At 47.3% G+C, this 19,570-nt stretch overlaps 1 protein-coding gene across 1 annotated transcript in view; it reads left to right on the top strand.

Moving 5' to 3' along the window:
- HFM1 (helicase for meiosis 1) overlaps positions 1-19,570 on the top strand; it is a 218,622-nt gene that overhangs the window by 85,224 nt on the left and 113,828 nt on the right. The window contains exons 9-10 of the mRNA XM_063428059.1: positions 8,353-8,504; positions 8,930-9,007. Coding sequence (XP_063284129.1) covers positions 8,353-8,504; positions 8,930-9,007 — 230 coding nt within the window. The remainder of the gene's footprint in view (positions 1-8,352; positions 8,505-8,929; positions 9,008-19,570) is intronic.

Raw genomic sequence — 19,570 nt, 5'->3', positions numbered from 1 at the left:
CTTTCTCCCCCTTCCCCACTTTATTTCTCCCCCTCCCTTCCTCCCCACTTTCTTTCTCCCCGTCCCTCCCTCCCCACTCTCTTTCTCCCCCTCCCTCCCCACTCTTTCTCCCCATCCCTCCCTCCCCACTCTCTTTCTCCCCCATCCTTCCCTCCCCACTCTTTCTCCCCCATCCCTCCCTCCCCACTCTTTCTCCCCACTCTCTTTCTCCCGCCTCTCTCCCCACTCTATTTCTCCCCCTCCCTCCCCACTCTATTTCTCCCCCCCTCCCTCCCCACTCTCTTTCTCCCCCCATCACCAGTCTCTTTTTCCCCCTCCCTCCCTCCCCGCTCTCTTTCTCCCCCTCCCTCCCTCCCCACTCTCTTTCTCCCCCTCCCTCCCTCCCCACTCTCTTTCTCCCCCTCCCTCCCCACTCTCTTTCTCTCCCTTCCCCACTCTCTTTCTCCCCCTCCCTCCCCACTCTCTTTCTCCCCCTCCCTCCCTCCCCACTCTCTTTCTCCCCCTCCCTCCCCACTCTATTTCTCCCTCTCCCTCCCCACTCTATTTCTCCCCCCCTCCCTCCCTCCCCACTCTTTCTCCCATTCCCTCCTCCCCTCTCTCTTTCTCCCTCCCTCCCCACTCTCTTTCTCCCCCTCCCTCCCTCCCCACTCTCTTTCTCCCCCTCCCTCCCCACACTCTTTCTCCCCCTTCCCCACTTTCTTTCTCCCCCTCCCTTCCTCCCCACTTTCTTTCTCCCCCTCCCTCCCTCCCTCCCTCCCCACTCTCTTTCTCCCCCCTCCCTCCCTCCCCACTCTCTTTCTCCCTGGTCCCTCCCTCCCCACTCTTTCTCCCCCTCCCTCCCTCCCCACTCTTTCTCCCCACTCTCTTTCTCCCCCCTCTCTCCCCACTCTATTTCTCCCCCCTCCCTCCCCACTCTATTTCTCCACCCCCTCCCTCCCCACTCTATTTCTCCACCCCCTCCCTCCCCACTCTATTTCTCCCACCTCCCTCCCCACTCTCTTTCTCCCCCCTCCCTCCCTCCCCACTCTCTTTCTCCCTCCCCACTCTCTTTCTCCCCTCTCCTCCTCCCCCTCTCTTTCTCCCCCCTCCCTCCTTCCCACTCTCTTTCTCCCCCCACCTCTATTGTAGCGTGGCCGAGCGCTGTATGGTCCGCGGGTACAGGGAGCTTTTGTTTCCTGTACCCGACCGGACTAAACAGGAAGTGCACACTCAGTGTGCACTTCCTGTTAGTCCGGCCGGGTACAGGAGACAGATGCTCCCTGTACCCGCGGACCATACAGCGCTCGGCCACGCTACAGTGAGGGAGTGACAGGAGGGAGCGCTGAGCGCTTCCCTCCTGTCAGCCCCTCTCCTCATGCTGCGCCCGGGCGGTGCGCCCTCATGGACGCACCAGCCCGGGCAAAGCTGCAGCCGCCTGAGGCTCTCTACAGAGCGCTCGGGTGGCTGCAGCATGAGGGGGGCTGGCGCTCCTGGCGGCACCCCTTCCCAAGGGGCGCCCTAGGCGGCTGCCTAGTCCGCCTAACAGGTAGCGCCGGCCCTGTTCATGTGTATGTTACTTTTACATGTATCACCTACTTAGAGATTGTTACAGACTTCGTGCACCCCTTTGTAGCATTGGTATTCCCTGATGGTAGTGGTATCTTTCAGCAGGATAATTCAACCTGCCACACTGCAAAAATTGTTTAGAAACGGTTTGAGGAATATGAAACCAGAGTTTAAGGCGTTGCCATGACCTACAAATCTTCAGATCTGAAGCCGTTTGAGAATCTTTGGGATGTGCTGGAACAACAAATCCGATCCATGAAAGCCCCACCTCGCCATGCAGGGTCTGCTGCTAATTACTTGATGCTTGATACCACAAGAAATGTTCAGAGGTCTTGTGGAGTCCATGCCTCAATGTATCAGAGCTGTTTTGGTAGCACGAGGGAGACCTATATGATATCAGGGAAAGGGTTTTAATGTTATAGCTGATGATTGTATAAGCTTGCTTTAAGGAAATCTATTGAGGTTTTGTCCATTCTCATTGTTCATGCATATTGGTTTTGGTTTATTTGCTTCTTCTCCGGCTTCTTTAACTATATAGAGTATTTCTAGTCGTTGATCCCTTGCTCACTGTGCCTGAAGGGCATCAGCCACATGGTTGTGGCAAAAGAGAGATGAAATAAAGAGGCATTCTACGTAGCATTTTAGTGTCACCTTGCGCGCCTGCCACACCGCTCCCACTGTAGACCGCAGTCCCTCCAACTTGGACAGCGGCAGTCGGCATTCCCCGAGCGCAGAATCTTTCTCCAACCCCAAGAAGCTGGGGCACCCGGTCGGGCCCTCCGTCTTCTCTGCCGCCAATGGTACCCCAAATTGGCCTGCCACCCATTCAATGGTCCGCAGTAGGTGCAGGCAAGCCGGGGAGTCGGCCGGCCCCACACAGAAGAAATCATCCAAGTAGTGCACCACCGCTCTGTCTCCCGCCTCCACCCGCACCACCCATTCAAGAAAAGAACTAAACTTTTCGAAGTAGGAGCAAGAAATGGAACATCCCATAGGGAGGCACAAGTCCACGTAATAGCCCCCTTCGAAAAAACACCCTAGCAGGTGGTGACACGCCGGGTGGACAGGGAGCAGACGGAAAGCCGCTTCGATGTCAACATTCGCCATAAGAGCCCCACGCCCGGCCCTCTTTACCAGCTCGACCGTTTGGTCGAATGATGCATAAGAGACCGAGCACAGCTCCCTATCGATGTCATTGTTCACCGACCCGCCCTCAGGGTATAACAGGTGGTGAATGAGCCTAAACTTCCCAGGCTCCTTCTTCGTGACCACCCCGAGAGGGGAAACCCGGAGGCCCTCCAGTGGTGGTGCCCGGAACGGTCCTGCCATCCTACCCAACATAACCTCCTTGCCCAGCTTGTCCCGTACCACTTCTGGAAATTCTGCCACTGATTTTAGATTACACGGACACCCCGTGCCGTCCCTGCCCCGGAATGGGATAAAGAAACCCTGCCTGAACCCAGCCCGGAGGAGCTCGGCGTCCGCCCTATTACTGTAGCGGCTTAGCCAAGGCTCCATCGCGTCTAGCTTCACTGGGGTGAGTCCCCGGGGCAGCTCCTGCCCCTCCCGACTTACCTTTTTTGAAACAGCGCTGCAACCCGTGTGCCCCCCCCCACAGCCGGAGAATTTGTGCTTAAATCGGCATGAAGCGCCCCATTTGCATTGGCCTTTATTTGAAAAGCCAGCATAGTCCCTTTTGCGAGGCGGCCGACGAGGCGGACTGACCCTTTGCGCCAGCCGCATGCTGAAAGGGTTGTGCCTTTTGCGCCATCATCAACTTCATCCAGAGAGGCAGGTCCATCTGGTCCCACCTCATACCCGGATTAGCCGCCAGCCGCTGCCAGAACTGCTCGTCATACAGCCACCATGCCAGCCCGCCATAGGTGCGGTATGCCTCCCAAATCCTGTCCAAGTAGCAAAACAGGGAAGAGCACACGCCCGGCGACTTCTCCCCTATCACGCTAGCCAAGACGTAAAACGCCCTCAACCAGTTCCCAAAAGATTTTGGTATCTTGCGATACCGCTTCCGCTTCTCTTCTTCTTCTTTTTTCTCATCTTTTTTATCCTCCTCCTTGAGGTCAATAAAGTCCTCCAAAGGAAGGAGGGAGAAGATCTCGCAAAACTCCCCTTTCCAGATTTTTTCTTTCACCTCCTGCTTGAGGTGAACCCCGAGTGGGCCAGCAAACGATACATACGCGTGCTGCCTTGCCGCATCTGACACCCCCCCGGTGATTTCTACCCGCTCGCTCCCTGCATCCCCTGCGCCGTGCCCAGCCCCCGCCTCCTCGTTGCCTGCCCACACCGCCGCTGTCCCCCCACCGGGTCCCCCTGCTACCGCCCCCTGCTCCCACACCTGCCCTACGCTGTCCCCGGCACCACCCCCTGCCCCCAGTGAGTGGAGTAGTGATTGTAGTGTTTGCACTAGCGCGCTGGAATGTAGTGATGCGCTGGACTCACCGGTCAAGCCCCTCGATCCAGAAGCGCCCGGGGCTGCGATGGGAACCGCTGTGCTTCCAGGAAGAGCGACGTCCACTAAAGTCCCGCCAACCGGGGAGCCCACCCGGTGCCTCACGAACACTGATGAGGAGCGGCTCCGAGACCTGGAATGAGGAGAAGAAGTCCTGGGCAGGGTGTACTGTTCCCCGCCCACCCTCCCGTCCCGACCCAGGGAGCGCCTGCTATCCGCCAAGGCCTCCCGCTGCCTGCTGCTCTGCCGTTGCCCTCCTGAGGCCCCGCCCCGCGGGCTACGACTCCTACCGCCTCCCCTTGAAGCCTGCCCCCGTCGACCGTGCCTGGGGGACCCGAACCAACCCCCCGCTGAACCACCGGACGAAGACCTGCGGCGCTGCCGCCTCCCAGGATGCCTACCTACCCTAGCGCCCCTAACCGGGGAGGGGCTATCGCCGCTAGACCTAGAACCCGACCCATCCCTAGACCTGACCCGCCCAAGCCTCCCCCTCTCAGCCTCCGAGCTACTGCGGGCCCCACTATCCTAACCCCCCACTGAGCCCAGAAAAACTCCCCCGACGGCCCCCCCCTCACCTGAGACGCCCCCCGCCCCACGATCCTCTCAGAACCCCTGTGCCTGCCTGAACGAGATGCTGACTCCCCACTAACCCCCCCTGTCTCCCCCTCTCTGGTCTCCCGACTACCGGACCCCCTTGAAGCTGCAGCCTGCCCCCCAACCTCCCCATTCCGCCCACGGCTAACCGGCCCCCCATGCGGCCCTTCCTCACTTGCCACCTGCCCCTTCCCCCCCCTTACTGCCCGGGCACTGTCCCCCAAGAGCATACCCCCAGTATTCAGAACATCAAGGGGGGCCCCTGAAGGGCCCCAAGCACTTGCCTGCCGTGTCCTGCTCGCCTGGGGCCTGCTCCGGGCAGACCTGCCCTGGGCCCCGTCCCTTCCGGCCTCCAGTAGCTGGGCCGCCCTCTCGGGCCACGCCCCAGTCCGTCCTGGCCCTGGAGAGGGCTGTTCGTCTGCCGCCTGTCTCCCAGCGCCTGGTGCCACCCCCCCTGCTCCAGGGGGCGCACCGCCGGCTTCATCGGCCGCCACCCGCCGGAAAGCACCTCGCCGAGGCCACGGCCACGCCATGGGAGGCGGGGCCTCAACCACGGGGCCAACGGGCCTGCTGCTGCTGCTGCTTCGGCCCGCTGTCTCCAGCCCGCCGGCAACTCCTTCCTCCGGTCCGGTTCCAGGACTTAGACGCCGTGGGGATCTCCTGGCTCGTGTAGGCCTCCCTCCGCTGCCATCTCTTCCCGCCGCCGCCGCCTTTAAGAGCTGGTCCAACTGGGCCCGCACCCAGCCCGCGTCCTGCCGCAGCGCCACCGCCCGGACTCCAGCCAGCAGTCTCTCCACGTCCTCCATGGCCCTGCAGAGGAGACAAAAAGAAAAAACTCTACCCAGCAAAGCAGTGAGCACCAGGGTGCACACAAACTCGGCCAGGTAAGAAATTAAATGTGCTCTACCTAAAATGGCTGCCTACTTAAGTAGACTAGCCCCTTCTCTCCCACAATCCCCCAGTCCTAGCCGGCTCCTCCTAAGCCCACCTCCTCAACCCCGTCAAGGCCCTACTCCGCTAAGCTGTGCTTTGGCTCCTTGGGGCTACAGAACAAGCACATAACTATGGTTCTTCCTTTGGGGAGTCCTTCCTGTAATATAAAATCTTACCCTGCCCTATAAGGAAAGTGCTACTGATTGTCAATGCTGCCATGGATAGCCAGGAAATGTATTTATCTCTGGAATGAAACTTGTTTAAAATGAAAGCTATAGGAACAGAATCTTTGGAGCAAAAAGTAAGATGAGTAGAGTGATCTTTAAAACTACAAAGAAGAAAAAGGTGCCAGTGAGTACATGGAATATAACTTTTTTTCCAGTAGGAATTTTACAGGAGACAACTGTTTTAATATGTTACTCAATGTCTGATAATTGACTACCTTTTTTTTTTCTTGAATGCCTATTCTTGACTCTGTATGTGCCCTTGGTATTCAGGCACAGTATTAGTATCAACCTTTGTGCTTGCCCTCATTGTTCTATAGCTGGTCTCACATTTTAATGTTTTTTTTTAAAGGTACACTATAGGTTCAGAAACACAGACCTGTATCCCTGACCCTATATTGTTAAAAACACCATTTAGATGGCTTGCCCCCTTTTAAAAAGTAATATAACTTACCTTATTTCCAGCGCCCTGCGGGTCTTCCGACAATGGCCCCGCCCCCGATCTACCTCCTTGCTGATATAATCAGAAACACCGGCTTGGCCAATCAGCACCTCCTCATAGAGATGCATTGAATCAATGCATCTCTATGAGGAAAGTTCAGTGTCTGGAGATTCTGAATGGCAGTGCTGTACAGTGTGCAGCACTGGCCCAGCAAGCACCTCTAGTAGCCATCTGAGGAGTGGCCACTGAAGGTGTCCCTAGGGGGGCAATGTAAACATTACTTTTTCTATGAAAAGGCAGTGTTTACATAAAAATGCCTGAAGGGAATGCTTATACGCATCAGAACAACTACATTAAGCTGTAGTTGTTCTGGTGACTATAGTGTCCCCATAGGCGTGCGCACGGGGTGTGCCGGGTGTGCCTGGGCACACCCTAATCCCCGCGGCACGCCTATGGAGTGATACCGGCAGGGGAGATCTCAGGATCCCCCCTGTCGGTCCGTGCAGAGCCGGCGCTATCTGAGCGCCGGCTCTGCTCTCAGCCTCCCTCCCCACCGACCCACATGCAGGGAGGGAGGCAGGAGAGGACCGGCGGAGCTATTGCCAGCAGCTCCGCCGGGTTCCTCTCGCGAGATCTGAGCGTTGCCGCGGCAACGCTCAGATCTCGCGTGAGTGAACTCTAGCCCTGCGGGGCTAGAGTTCACTCTCCACTGGACCACCAGGGAAGGATGGCAGCAGCAGGATCCCCCCTCCCAGGCATAAGGTAAGAAGGGAGGGGGGATAACTGATCTGCCCCCACCTCCACCGGACCACCAGGGAATGTAGCAAGGAAGGATCCCCCCTCCCTACATAAAGTAAGAAGGGAGGGGGGATATTAAGTAATGTACCCCCACCTCCACCCCCCACAATCACCCACACACACACATACACAGCACCAACACACATACAGCACCCACACAAATACACAGCACCCATAGACATACATAGCACCTACACATATACACAGCACCTAAACACATACAGAGCACCCACAGACATACACAGCACCCACAGACATACACAGCACCAACACACATACAGCACTGACACACATACAGCACCCACACACATACACAGCACCAACACACATAAAGCACCCACACACATACACAGCACCCACAGACATACAGCACCCACAGACATACACAGCACCTACACACATACAGCACTCACAGACACATACAGCACCCACAGACACACAGCACCCACAGACATACAGCACCCACAGACATACAGCACCCATAGACATTCACAGCACCCATAGACATTCACAGCACCCACAGACATTCACAGCACCCACACACATACAGCACACACACACACACACACACAGCACCCTCACAAACACACAGCACCCTCACACACGTTACACAAACCGCACCCTCACACTCACACAGCACACTAACAGTACCCTCACAAACACAAACAGGACCCTAACAAACACACACACAGCACACTACCAGTACCCTCACACACAAACAGCACCCTCACACACAGTACATTTACAGCACCCTCACAAGTGCACACACACAAACAGCACCCTGACACACAGTACATTCACAGCACCCTCACAAGCACGCACACACAAACACCCTCACCCACATAGTACACTACCAGCACCCTCACATACACATCACACTAACAGCACACTCACACAGCTCACACACAGCAGTGTGTGTGTGTGTGTTTGTGTGTGTGTATATGTGTATATATATATATATATATATATATATATATATATATATACATACATACATATATATATGCGGCGTGTGCTTGTGCTTTAGGGTGCACACCCTAATGCAATAGGCTGCGCACGCCTATGAGTGTCCCTATAAAGATCTGTGAAATTTTCTTCACTTTTCTCCACTCCCTGGACATGATCCTTAAATGTATCTTTCATTTCCCAGCATGTTTTAATACTCTGTTTATTTAACAAATATCCATTTGTGAGGTTTTATTCTAGGCACCACAACCTAATCACACAAGTTAAATTTGTTGCTTGCATATATGTTTTTATGTTAAAAAAAATCCGATAAAACAAATCATTTTCAATATAGTAATAAAGATATATATAACAAAAATGTGTTTCTCATTATTATGAAATAGTGGCACCCATGAAAGCTTTATGTGGTCAACGATTTGATGACTGGAAAGAAAAATTTGGACCCATTGGGCTAAATTGCAAGGAGCTCACAGGAGATACTCAGATGGATGATCTTTTTGAGATTCAGCATGCTCACATTATTATGACAACTCCAGTAAGTTAAAAATGTAGCTGTCCAACCTGATTTGTATGTGCTTAAATAGTATATAGTGTAGCATTTGTTACATTGTATCCTCTGAAATATTTTTATCGGTTAACCCTTATAATACTTATAGACAAATTTGGGTACCCCTAGGCAGCCGGGTAGAAATTATACTAACTATATTTACTATGATTAATTCCTAATGAGAATAATGCCTATAGGGACCTGAAGAATAGGCTTAAATGTTATAAGGGGGTTCATCCTTAGTATGCCCTTTATGAGTGCAACATAATCTTATTATATGTTTTATTAACTTCTCCAATGTCTCAAATGTTATGATTTTTTTTTCTTAAACAAAAAGAACTCTGTAGTTAAGAGATTATTGCTTGCATTAGTTTCTTGATATAGAATCAACAAAATGTGTGTATTCCAACTAGGAAAAATGGGATACCATGACCAGGAAATGGAGAGATAACACTTTGGTTCAACTTGTACGTCTATTTCTTATTGATGAGGTAATTTATACACTATTACTAAGTTTCAAAGTATTTTTTATTTTTATTTGTAAGTTTTTTGTTTTTTTTAATGTTTTAATTTTAATTTTAATTTAGATGTTACTTTTCAAAGGGGATATATTAAAAGGTGTTTCCTGGCTAATCATGACAGCATCACTAATGGGTAGTTCTTCCCTGAGCCATATCACGATAGGAAATAAACCAATAAAAACGAGACTGCATTCATAAAAGATCCCTCCTACTCCCTACAGTAGTCCTTTTTCCTGTCCTCAGCCATGCAGACAAGAATTTTGTTTTGAAAAGTCATTTTGTATGGACACCTTCCGATGTGTACCATGCGTCTCCCAGACACCTTTCAGCCTCTCTGTGTCTGAAGGGCTTGCCAGATTTCCTTCGCATTAGCAGATGCTTCGCTTTTTGCTGCTTCAATGAGGTGAACGAGGCTTAAATGACGTGCAGCCAATTCCCTTTACTTCCTTGTTTTAATGGCGCCTAGTTAATTTTTTTTGATGCGAATGACATGTGCGGCGCAATTCCTCTTCTTCGTACTCAGAATCAGACTATTTAGAGGACATCTCAGAGGATGAAGAAGATGACATGGATTATGGTGCAAACTCATTGGACTCTAAATCAGTTGAGAAACTGATTTATCTCATCAGATAAACTCTTAGGATTCTAGAGGAGAAAGCAGATTCCATGGAATCTGCCAGATTTTTAGAAAATTTAAGATCCCTGAAATCCACTTTCCCAGTGCATCCACCTATTAAAGGAATTATCACTGAGGAATGGGGAAAACTGGAGAAAAAAGCTACCTTAAAGAACAAAACACCAAGAATCTACCGCTTTGACACCAAATATTGTAAGTCCTGGACAACAGTTCCAAAAATAGATGCGGCAGTCATCAAGATACCAAAACGTACCACTGACACAGGTTTCAAATACATTTCTCATTCACACACACTGACACAGGTTTAAAATACACCTCTCATTCACACACACTGACCCAGGTTTAAAATACACCTCTCATTCAAACACTCTGACCCTGGTTTAAAATACACCTCTCATTCACACACTCTGACCCAGGTTTAAAATACACCTCTCATTCACACACTCTGACCCAGGTTTAAAATACACCTCTCATTCACACACTCTGACACAGGTTTCAAATACATTTCTCATTCACACACTCTGACACAGGTTTAAAATACATTTCTCATTCGCAAACAGGTTTAAAATACACCTCTCATTCACACACTCTTACCCAGGTTTAAAATACACCTCTCATTCACGCACTCTGACACAGGTTTCAAATACACAACTCTCATTCACACACAGGTTTAAAATACACCTCTCATTCACACACTCTGACACAAGTTTCAAATACACCTCTCATTCACGCACTCTGACACAGGTTTCAAATACACCTCTCATTTACACACATGTTTCAAATACACCTCTCATTCACACATACACTGACACGGGTTCAAATACACCTCTCATTCACACATACACATGCACTCTTACACAAATGTTACATACACCCTTCATTCACATGCTTAAACTCTGCACACATAAAAATACACTCCTGCATTCACATATATACTGTGCAAACATACTGCTTTTATGCACAAACAGTCCATACAAATCTATCTTTACATTCTTACACAGACATTTCATACTAATACACACTGGCATTCATACACCAACACACAAGTCCTCCACAAATTACACACCTGTATTCACATTCAACATAAATACACCCTTACATTCACACATCAACATTCCATACAAATACACTCCTGCTTTTACAAACATCTGCTCTACTCACTCATGGAACAATGCATTTACCCATTTACGCTACATGGACGTCTGCATTTTATACTCTCTGGCACTACACAAATTATTTTTCATAGAAAAACATGCGCAGCAAAATGCCACACTACACCAATTATCACCTCTGCATTGAGATGCAATGAATCAATCCTTATGGTAGCATTCTGTGTCTCCATGCAGAGTGTGGAGATACTAAACATCAGCAGCACTGACCTATCAAGCAACTCTAGTGGCTGTCTGAATGACTGCCACTAAAGTTGTTCCTAGGCAGCAATGTAAACACCTCCTTTTCTGAAAGCCAGTGTTTACCTTAAAAAGCCTGCAGGAACTAGCTATGGGCATCAGAACAACTACATTAATCTGTAGTTGTTCTGGTGACTATAGTGTCCCTTTAATACTTAATTTGGTTTTCGAAGAGTCCAGGATCTAATTTTGCCCGAGGGCCCAGAAGGCTGTCAGTCTGTCCCTGCCTTCACTTCTATCCTGTCTAGACCAAAAATATTTTAGACAATTTGGTTCTATCTTAAAAGAAGGATACAAAATAGAATTCAACACATTTCCAACTAAAAGGTTCTTCATAAATTCAAAAGTTCCAGGAGGAGAAAAAGCAAAAGCCATAAGACAATGCATATCCAAACTATACTCCCAAGAAGTTTGTCACTCCGAGAAATTCACTGGATTGTATTCAACAGTTTTCCAAACATCAAAACTCAATGGGAAATGGATGTTGATTATAGACCTCAAAAACATCAATTTGTACTTGAAAGACCTTTCAAGATGGAATCCATTTCCACAATTAACCCTTTGATCAAACCAGTTGACTGGCTAACATCTATAGGATCCCATATTATCAAATTCCCATGCACTGTCTCTGTTACAAGTTCTTCTGATTTCACATATTCGGACCACATTATCAATTCAAAAGCCTTCCATTTGGGCTAAGCCTCACTCCCAGAAGTTTTTCCAGGATTTGAATTACTCTCATAGTGTTTCTAAGAGTTTAATGTATAAGAATCTTCCATTACCTGGATAATTTCCTATTTGTCGCTTCTCCTCTACAAGCAGCAATTTTCCACACCAATCATTCTATGACTTGTCTCCAAGATCATGGCTGGATAATCAACAAAGAGAAAAACTCATTAACTCCATCTCATCGAACAATATTCCTGGGAGCTTCTATAAACATGATCACATAACGAAACCAAGAAATCCCGAGAAAGAATACAAAGAATCAGGAACAAGCTTCATCTAATTCTCGCGAAATCATTGATTACGTGAGCATCTAGGGATCTCTTTTTTTTTATATATATATTTTTCTTTATTGCATTTTAAAATAATTTACAATCTTAGAAGAGGTACAGATAAATTAACATACATACAGATATAGTGCAAGAAAGTACAATACAGTTTCAGACATACAGCCTACTTAGTAAAATCGTAATTGTATGTTTCTATAAGACAGTGATAGCCACACAAAGATTATGTCTCATCGAACAGTATTCCTGGGAGCTTCTATAAACATGGTCACATAAAAAAATCAAGATATCCTGAGAAAGAATACTAAGAATCAGGAACAAGCTTAATTTAATTATCCCGAAATCATTGATTACATGAGCATCTAGAAGATCTTTAACCTCCACTATAGGACTGGTTCATTGGGCCCAGTCGAATACCAGGCCTATCCATATGAACTTTCTAAAGCAATTAATCCCCTACATAAACAGCTGGGACCAACCCATAAATCTTCCTACTCAAGTGAAGACTCAATTAAGGTGGTGGCTACAAGAAGAAAACCTTCTAATTGGCTTCCCCCAGAAGAACCATTGTGGGAAATTATCAATACAAATGCAAGTCTTCTGGCTAACAGTTCTCTATTACAAATGTCATAGTTACGCTCGGCAAGAGACAACTTTCTGGAGAAGCGACAAAAAAGAACCCTGCACCAGCAGGCAAGGATGATCTACGCATATGGCCTTTACGTAAAGATTCCTTGATGTACTCATCCATGATTTTACTTTCTTGTGGGGAGAGGGCATATACTGCTCCTTTAGAAGGCATAGCCCCTGGCAACAGATCAATGGAACAATCATAAGATCTGTGTGGAGGAAGAGCATTAGTCTGGCTTTTACTAAACGCCTCTCTAACCAATACTGCATGGGAATTTCAGAAGTCGGAGACGTAGCAGTGGGTAAAGCAACGATGCCCACTTTTTTTAGAAATGGGTAACATGCAGCTTTCCTGACAGTCTCTACCCCATTCCAGTATTTCCCCTCTAGTCCGGTCAATATGAGGGTTATGCTTGATGAGTCAAGGGAACCCTAATACGATGGGACAAGAAGAGAAGCGATTATCTGGAAAGTAATGTCTTCCTTATGCAAAGCTCCTATCATAATGCAAATAGGCAAGGTCTCATGGGTAATAAGAGGTTAAGATAGGGGTCTCCCATCAATAGCCTCAACCGCTAGAGGTGATGATCTCTCCTTGACTGGTATAGTGTGTTTTTTAACAAAATACTAATCAACAAAGTTACCAGCCGCACCTGAGTCAACCAGGGCTTTGCATGAAAAGGTCTCCTTGTTGCAAAAGGCGGAAATGTCAAGGAGAAATCTGCTTCGGGAATTACTAGAGGACGTATCCATTACACCTAAGACATGTCCCCATAACCCCTTAAGGACCAAACTTCTGGAATAAAAGGGAATCATGACATGTCATACATGTCATGTGTCCTTAAGGGGTTAAGGTTCTTAGGTGCGGAAGTTTTCTGGACATATAGGACAAGCATCTCTCATATGCCCCTTCTTGCCAAAATATAAGCACAGACCCTCTCTTCTCCTATACTGTTTCTCTGCCTCAGACAGTCCTGTAACCCCTAACTGCATAGGTTCGAATTCAGACCGCGTTGAGAGGTCAGTGTCAACAGGTTTGGAGAATCAAGGTGCTAGTGACATAAACAAATGTCTAGTTCTGTTTCCAGTAATTTCCCTGGTCCTGAGTCTATTATTGATCTGCATCACATTGGTAATAAAGTCATTTAACCCCTTAGGTAGGTCTTTGGCAGGAATTTCATCAAGTATAACTTCGGATAATCCTTTTTTAAAAGCAGCGATTAATTTGTTGTTAGTCCAGTCTACCTCAGATGCCAAGGTAAGAAATTCTATGGCATAATCCGAGTGTAGCGGTACTTACCCTCTCCAGGGGCCGGCCGGGGTCCTCTCTTCTCGCCGCGCGCGGTCCTGCTCCTGCACGAGCCGCGCGCGGCTCAGCCAACGATATGATCAGTCAGGCGGGCAGTGACCGCGAGAAGCGGTCACGTGTCCCGCCCGACACTAAGAGCGCGCCGCTCGTCTCGGGCGCGCTCTTAAAGGGACAGTGGGAGACTAAATTAGAATCAGTCTCCCATTGGCCCCTGTCAGGCCACATTCCCCATACACTCACGTTTTGGGGGCGTGGATATGACAGGGGCCAATCAAAGTGAACCTTAGGGTATTTATACTCACCTGTTTCCCTTGCTCCTTGCCCTATCGTGGTTTCTGTCCAGTTTCCCTTTAGTGCTTGTATCGTTCAGTTGGTTTTTTGGTGCTTGACCTTGGCTTTGTTCCTGACTCCGCTCTCTCTTTATCCTTGCTTGCTTATCCGCTGTTTTGTCCTCTGTGTACCAGTCCTCGGCTTGTTCTACGTTACGCTGTCTCTCTGTTCCCTTGACCTCGGCTTGTTCTAGACTCTGTCTTGCTTTTTCTCGTCAAGTCCGGCCATTCTAAGGTCCGGTAAGACGACCCCTGGTTTCTTGTCTCCTGACTATCTGTACTACTCCTGCGTGTTGGGGTATATTACCGTGACACCGAGATAGACAGGTTCCCTTGTTTGATATGCATTAGGGCAGTGGAGGCATACTCCTCTCTGCCTAATGGTTCAAACGTCAGTTTGAATTCCGCCAGAAATTCCTGGTAACTCCTATTTCTTTCCCACAATGGATTAGCCCAGGCCTTACCTTTAAGTTGGTTCATCAGATACCCAATATTAGCTCTATCTGAAGGAAATGAACCAGGTGAGGCCTTAAAGTGGTACTCAATCTGATTGATAAATCCCCTACATTCCTGGATATTACCAGAAAAATACAGAGGAAGAGAATAGGAGATCGTAGGTGCCTTATATACTATAGGTGGAGGTACATTAGGCAGTGGTGACATAATTGGAGAAGCCTCAGGTTGTAAATGAGCCATCCTAGTAAGGAGCGTTCTAAAAGCCTGGGCAAATTGATCCATACAGTGATCGTTCTCCTCTAGCTTTCTCTCACAAGCTGCTATGTGCTGACACAAATCTACAGGATATATGGCCATGTCGTAATGTCAGGATTACAAGTTGATCCAGCACGCAGTACTGTGTCACACCTAGGACTAAGGATAACGTATAACCGGACCATAGAATGGCCTGACTTAACGTCTCCAAGAATAGTCAAAATACTAGCCAAGGTCAGGGAAACAGAATCAGACACAAAGATGAGGGAAAGCCAAAAGTCAATGATACCAGATATCAGGAAAGTCAAAATAAAGCCAAAGTCAAATACCAGAAAATCAAGATCCGGAATGCACTCTCGGATAACCATAGGCATGAAACCACAACAGGGTAATGAGCAAGAGGAGAGGTGGGTTTAAAGACCCCTCCTGTGGATCCAATTAGCTGTAACCGGCCTTTGCCAAAGGCAAATACCAGGTTTACATGTGCTTGATTGCTGCTCGGCACAACTTTTCCTGTCAGGACAGTAATATTGCTCGGCACCATTTTTCCTGCGAGGACAGTAATGTTGCTCGGCACAACTTTTCCTGTCAGGACAGTAAATGCCATTAACCACATTTTTATGTGCGGATGAATACGTGACAGCGGAGAAGGCGTTCGATAGGGGTCACTGGGGCTATTTGGTGGAAGCTCTGCTCAAATTTAATATACCCACCCCCTTTCTTAAAGCAATTTTTGCATTATATCAAAACCCGACTGCAAAAGTTTCTGCTACAGGTTTCACCTCTGAATTTCTTCCACTAACTAATGGAACGCGACAGGGTTGCCCATTGTCCCCCGACATTAATTGCATTAGCGATGGAGCCATTGGCCGCATTGATAAGGAAATCACCATAGATTAAGGGAATTTCAGTAAAAAATTACTAAATATAAAATAGGTCTCTTCGCGGATGATATTATCTTATCTTTGGCAGAACCCAAAACTTCAGTTGACTCCCTAAATTCTATACTATAGGATTTTGGAGAAGTCTCATTTTACAGGCTCAATACAGGAAAAACGCAGGCTCTACCTATACACATTCCTTGGTGTAATCTGGATGATTTGAAAACTAAATTTGACTTTGACTGGAGAGACTCATTCATTGAGTACCTTAGAATAAAACTATGGAAAAATGTAAACATTATGTACACATTTAATCTTAAAAAAACTTGGCCAATATTGCAAAAGGAAATGGAAAACTGGAATAATTTGGATCTTTCCTGGTTAGGTAAAAACATCTATTAAAATGAACATCTTACCTAAAATACTATACTACTTGAGAACTATTCCCTTGTCAATTCCGAAGACATTCTTTAAAACAGTTCAATCTGCTCTAATTAAGTTTATATGGGGAAATAAGATGAGCAGAATAAATTTTTTTTGAGATTGAAAATAATAGGCTGTCACCATATTCTATTAAAGAAATACTGTGGCTTCCGATGTCTGGGTTACCCAAGATAGCTGAGTTGTTTCCCACTACTAAGATTACCATCAAAGCTTGGGATACTGTGTTTAAGCTAGTCGGCCCTTCGTCTGGGTGTTCATGAGTAATGCTGCTGTCTGTATTAAAACTAGATTTTCTTGATTTAAATTTGGAGAATTGGCACACTAAATCAATTCAAAATTTGAATCACTTTTTGTCTTTTTGTCTTTTTGTCTTTTATGAAACTTCAAGATAAATTCAGCCTAGTAGATAATATGCAATTAGAACACAAATTAATTATTAACACAATGAAAGATACATTTTTCATTCAAAATTTAGTTTAAAATTATACAAAAGATGCATTATCTGATCTGAAAAATACATACTTACATAACCCTAATAAACATGTTACTATATCTCAATGTTACTCTTATCTTATGCCCACACCTAGATTAAAAGATGATTACCTGCTTGCATGGGAAAAACATATGGGAGCTTGTTATGACCTGGAGGAATGACTTAAATATGTACCAGTTCTTAAAGAAGTTACTCTGTGCTCCAATCATTAGGAAAACCATTTAAAAATAATTTATAGATGGTATTTATCCCCCTATAGGTTAAATAAAATGAACAGCAGATATTCAGATAAATGTTGGAGAAGAAATACATAAATTAATCCAAAAAGTAAATTATAATATTCCTGTACTCACTTCAGAATTGGCTTCATTCAAATTCTTCCCTAATACTATTGAAAAAAAATGATAAAATTATAATTGCGAGCAAAATAACAGGGCGCAAGAGTATTCTGAGAACGGGCAGCAGCTGAAAAAGCCTGCCCTTCAGTGGGTCCCCACTCAGATCTCAAGCTGGTTATAGCTCATCTTGTGCCATTACAGAGAGAACATCTCTGAAACATATCAGACTGGTCCCACCCATACGGGCAGTCCAGATCTGAAATGCCAGCAAGTTCCCTCTGCACGAGAGACACAGCAACCCCAGACGATCGTTTCAGCCTTGTTTGGCATCATCAGTGAGGCATAGCTGATATCTCTCTAGGCACCATGAGCAAGGGATCCACATCTGGATTACCCTTTAAACTTATGGAGAGCAAATAAACAGGGCGCAAGAGTATTCTGAGAACGGGCAGGAGCTGAAATAGCCGTATAAATAAATGTATTTCAAAAACAGTTTGACAACAAAAAATGTTGTTCTATTACGCGATTATCTGAACTAGGTATTGTTTTGTCATGCTTTGTATACTAGAATTGGTTATAGTCAATAGAATTTAAGTTGAAAAAAGTTATTGTGGATGGATGCACTCCCCTTCCCCTTTTTTCCTTTCTTTTTTCTACTTCCTTTAACCCCAGGAGTGCATCGAAGGCCCCTCTTGCAGGTGGGAATAGGAAGCCCTCCATGCCCCCCCACCTAACTCAAATAAAAAACATGCCCCCAGTACATGAACCCCCACACTGTGTTTTTGAAGGTCTCCCCATATCAAAAAAGGAAGAAAGGAAAACAAACCCAAGTCAGAAAAACAGACGAACCTGAAAAATGTGGGGTAGCAGAGTGCACTTCAGGTTGGGCTCACAGACCAAGGAGGTATAAGCAAAGCCAAGCAGGTAGAGTCCAGGCCAAGCTCACTCTTCTGGGGAAGCAGGGTCTGGCTGCCGTCGGGGTGGCGTGCCCAATTAGTACCCACCTCCATGTCTTTTGGGAGCCCACTGTGGCCTCGACTCCAAGGGCCCCAGAACCCACTTAAGGACTTAATAGGGGGCAGGCCCATATCTCCATGAATTGGGGCAGCGCTTTGGGAAATTTAACGGAGACACAGACATTCCAATGTCATGCTAGGAGTGCGAAGAGGGATCCCCACTTGTAACTTATATTTCGGTTTCACAAAGCAGTTGTCACGGGCCGCAATGCACTTCTCACTTCCAGTATAAAGGGAGAGAGGTCATTGTACAGGGACACCTGAGCACCACGATAGTCCCATGAGGGTCTGTTTTGGGCCCTTCTCATCATGACGTCTTTAACCGGGAATGAGTGCATGCAGCATATCAGATCCCGTGGCACATCATTTGAGGAATGCGGTCTTGCAACTCTATGTGCTCTCTCAAATTCAAACAGCGGTGGTGCAGCATCTTGCAGGATTTCCCTGAATAGGCCAGAGAGTACCTCCTCTACGTTTTCCTCTCCATCAACCTCCGGAATCCCACGGATCTTAATGTTGCAACTAAGGCCCATGTGATCTAGGTCCTCTAGGTGTCTTCTCATGGCCAAGATCATCTCAACTTGGCGAGATGCCGGCATGTCAGACACTGCGATTTTAGCAGACTGGGCCTCAGCCGAATGCTTTAGTGTCAGGATGCGGCCTTCCTGCAAGGCAACTTCATTCGAAGACCCACCACCTTAGCACGCATGGCATTTTGGATTGTGTAGGTGAGTATCTGGAGGTCAGCTTTGGTAGCCATAGAGGCACTGATAATTCTCAATTCCTCCCCGATCATGTCAAGCAGAGTGCTCTAAGTCCGCTGGGGAGGTCGGAGAGGTCGGCACCATCTTTGGACTCTCAGCCCCTCCACATGCTCCAAACGAAGTATTGAGGAAGCCGTCCATGGGACCGGTATGGGGGTCCGGGCTGGAAACACTCGGGGGCTCTGGGTGACGGGTACGTCCCCATTTGCGCTTCGTGGCAACGTATGTGGCGCTATTAAGTGGACAAGTGGAGCGGAGCTCGTGAGTTAAGTGGCCATCTTGGTCAGAGCCTAAACCACACCCCCAAACATTTCTGACACCTGATAAACTCACCTTAGATCATAATAAGGACAGACAACAGAGCGGTTGCTGCCTACATATATCATCAGGGAGGAACGGAGCAACAAACTTCTTGCGGAACTGACTCATCTGATGACCATGGCTCAAATTCGTCTAAAAGGTATCAACACCATCTACCTTCCAGGTTTAGAGAATCTCCTAGCAGGCTATCTGAGCAGCTCTCCCGGGCGAATAGAGGTTTTCTAAATCTTGACTATAC

The sequence above is a fragment of the Pelobates fuscus genome, chromosome 7 (assembly GCF_036172605.1).
Source record: "Pelobates fuscus isolate aPelFus1 chromosome 7, aPelFus1.pri, whole genome shotgun sequence".
NCBI lineage: Eukaryota > Metazoa > Chordata > Amphibia > Anura > Pelobatidae > Pelobates > Pelobates fuscus.
Note: the sequence above shows the minus strand (reverse complement) of the source record. Positions and strands in the feature narration are given on the sequence as shown.